We start from the raw sequence: 2,101 nt of genomic DNA, 5'->3' as shown, positions 1-2,101 counted from the left end.
AAATAAAACAAATAAACATTGTCCTTGTCCATATATTAAACCAGAGCAATTAACCCGCCCTATTGTATTCACTAATTTAAAAAGCATAGTGTGTTTCTATGTATGAAATTTCAAACTCTTTATTAACTTCTTATGGTTTATTTAACATCACCTTTTATCCTCTTAGTACAAACAAGAAGAACTTACTAAATTTCCTTTATGGAATTACTTTTCTATATTAAGGTAAGAGTTGAAAAATTTTGGATGATTGCAGATGATATAAATATACTTACAGTAAACCCTAATAGAATGTCATTTGTTCTTGCGCCGTCAAACTTAACCCCAAGTCATTTTCTGCATCGCTCTTCAATAACAATGTCAAAAATGAAATCACAAAAGACAATCGAGGAAAGCCGTTCTCAAGAAGATACACCTGTTCTTGCATCTGATATCATTTTCAACATCCTCATTAAGGTAAACACTACATCTTTGATATGTTTTAAGTGTGTTTCAAAATCATGGAATGCTATGATTTCCAACATTGCTTTCACGAAAACCCACTATGATCGATCCAAAGAGATAGGATGTGAAAAGCTAGTGTTACAAAAGGGTACGGGCGAGTTTGAATTTTTATATTTAAACAACCTCAATCACGTTATCATAGATAAACGAGAATTCCCGCTCAAAGAATTTATAGGTGCTCAAATCCTGTGCTCATATGATGGCTTAGTGTTATTGAAAAAACCTAAGGCTTATAAGAAGTTCGTTTTATGGAATCCACCATCCGGAGACCACCACATTCTTGAGCGTCCATATACCAAACCTAAAGAATACACATTTGCTTGTGCATATGGGATGTGTTCTGATTCCACCACCGGTGATTACAAAATTATATTGATCTACGATTTATTTTATTTTGTGTACTCTACGAGTAAGAATATTTGTACGAAGAAAACAACTCTATCTACATTACAACAATGTCTTCCTGAATTTGAACTTTCAACTTCATACACATACATATGCAGTCAGGGAACTGGCACTAACAATCATGTATACTGGGCTCTAAATGAGAAACGTGGTCAAAACATATGTAAAACTTCTACTTTCATATACTTTGATGTGAATTCGGATGAGTTGAAGGAGTTTCCAACACCTCATGGCATTGAAAATAAGTTTGTGTATCGTCTGTCTACTTTGAAAGGTTGTCTTGGTGCATTTGGAGGAAATGATTTTATCAATGGATTGTATATTTGGGTCATGCAACAAGATGGTTGGAAATGGTTTATGTATATTCCCTATATACCAGGCCCAACTATCGATATAGAGTGATGAAGAGCTTGTCTTCCAAGGACCAGGGCGTCACAATCTTTCCATCTATTGTCTTAAACAGAAAAAATTTGTTAGGACAATTCATATATCAAATCATTCTGAGGAATATATGTCTTATCCCGTATATCTGATATGTCTGGATAGCTTATATTTTCCTAGACTTAATGTCACGCGCAAGAGGAAGCAACACAGTACTCGATCCATCGAAAAGAAGGCCAAGATTTGAGAAGACACTTGTGATACCAATAGAGCAATGACAAATTTGTCAAATTCAATCATATGGATTGATGTGTAATCTTGAGTTTCTTTAAGTTTTGTACTCAATCTTCTTGGTATTCTTATGATTACATGCTTTATCTTCTTTTGTTTTTTTAATGTATTTTTAATTTTTTTTTAAGGGAATTGGTTGTTGTTTTTGCAATTGTTGAGCACTCATTTCTTCTTTAATGTTTGATTTTTCATAAGCTGAATTATACAATTCCTCTGCTCTTCAAATTAGTAAATTTCGATATTCGTAGAGAAAGAGTCGTAGTAAATATAAAGGAGAGACATCTTTTATCCAATAATGAAGAGTTCTAATCAAGATTTTCAGATATACTGGGTAGGATAATAGTTTATATTTAATACATAATTTAGATGTGAAAATTGTCCTCTGAAAAGGAAATGCTGAATAAATTAACACTAAACTATAAGATTTGGAAATCTTTTTGCCTTCGAAAAAGATATTAATTGCAAACAAAAATAGAACTTCCACAACAGTAGACATCTGATATACAATTTTTATACACCAACT

General features: G+C 32.6%; 1 protein-coding gene across 1 annotated transcript; it reads left to right on the top strand.

Moving 5' to 3' along the window:
* The first annotated feature begins 354 nt into the window (after window positions 1-354).
* On the top strand, window positions 355-1,308 carry LOC107854711 (putative F-box protein At3g21120). Its single transcript, XM_016699729.2, has one exon. It carries the CDS (start codon window positions 355-357, stop codon window positions 1,306-1,308), a length of 954 nt encoding a protein of 317 aa, XP_016555215.2.
* The last annotated feature ends 793 nt before the right edge of the window (window positions 1,309-2,101 follow it).

Source organism: Capsicum annuum, unplaced genomic scaffold (genome assembly GCF_002878395.1).
Source record: "Capsicum annuum cultivar UCD-10X-F1 unplaced genomic scaffold, UCD10Xv1.1 ctg3722, whole genome shotgun sequence".
In the NCBI taxonomy this organism is placed as follows: domain Eukaryota; kingdom Viridiplantae; phylum Streptophyta; class Magnoliopsida; order Solanales; family Solanaceae; genus Capsicum; species Capsicum annuum.
This window is presented reverse-complemented; position numbering and strand designations above follow the sequence as displayed.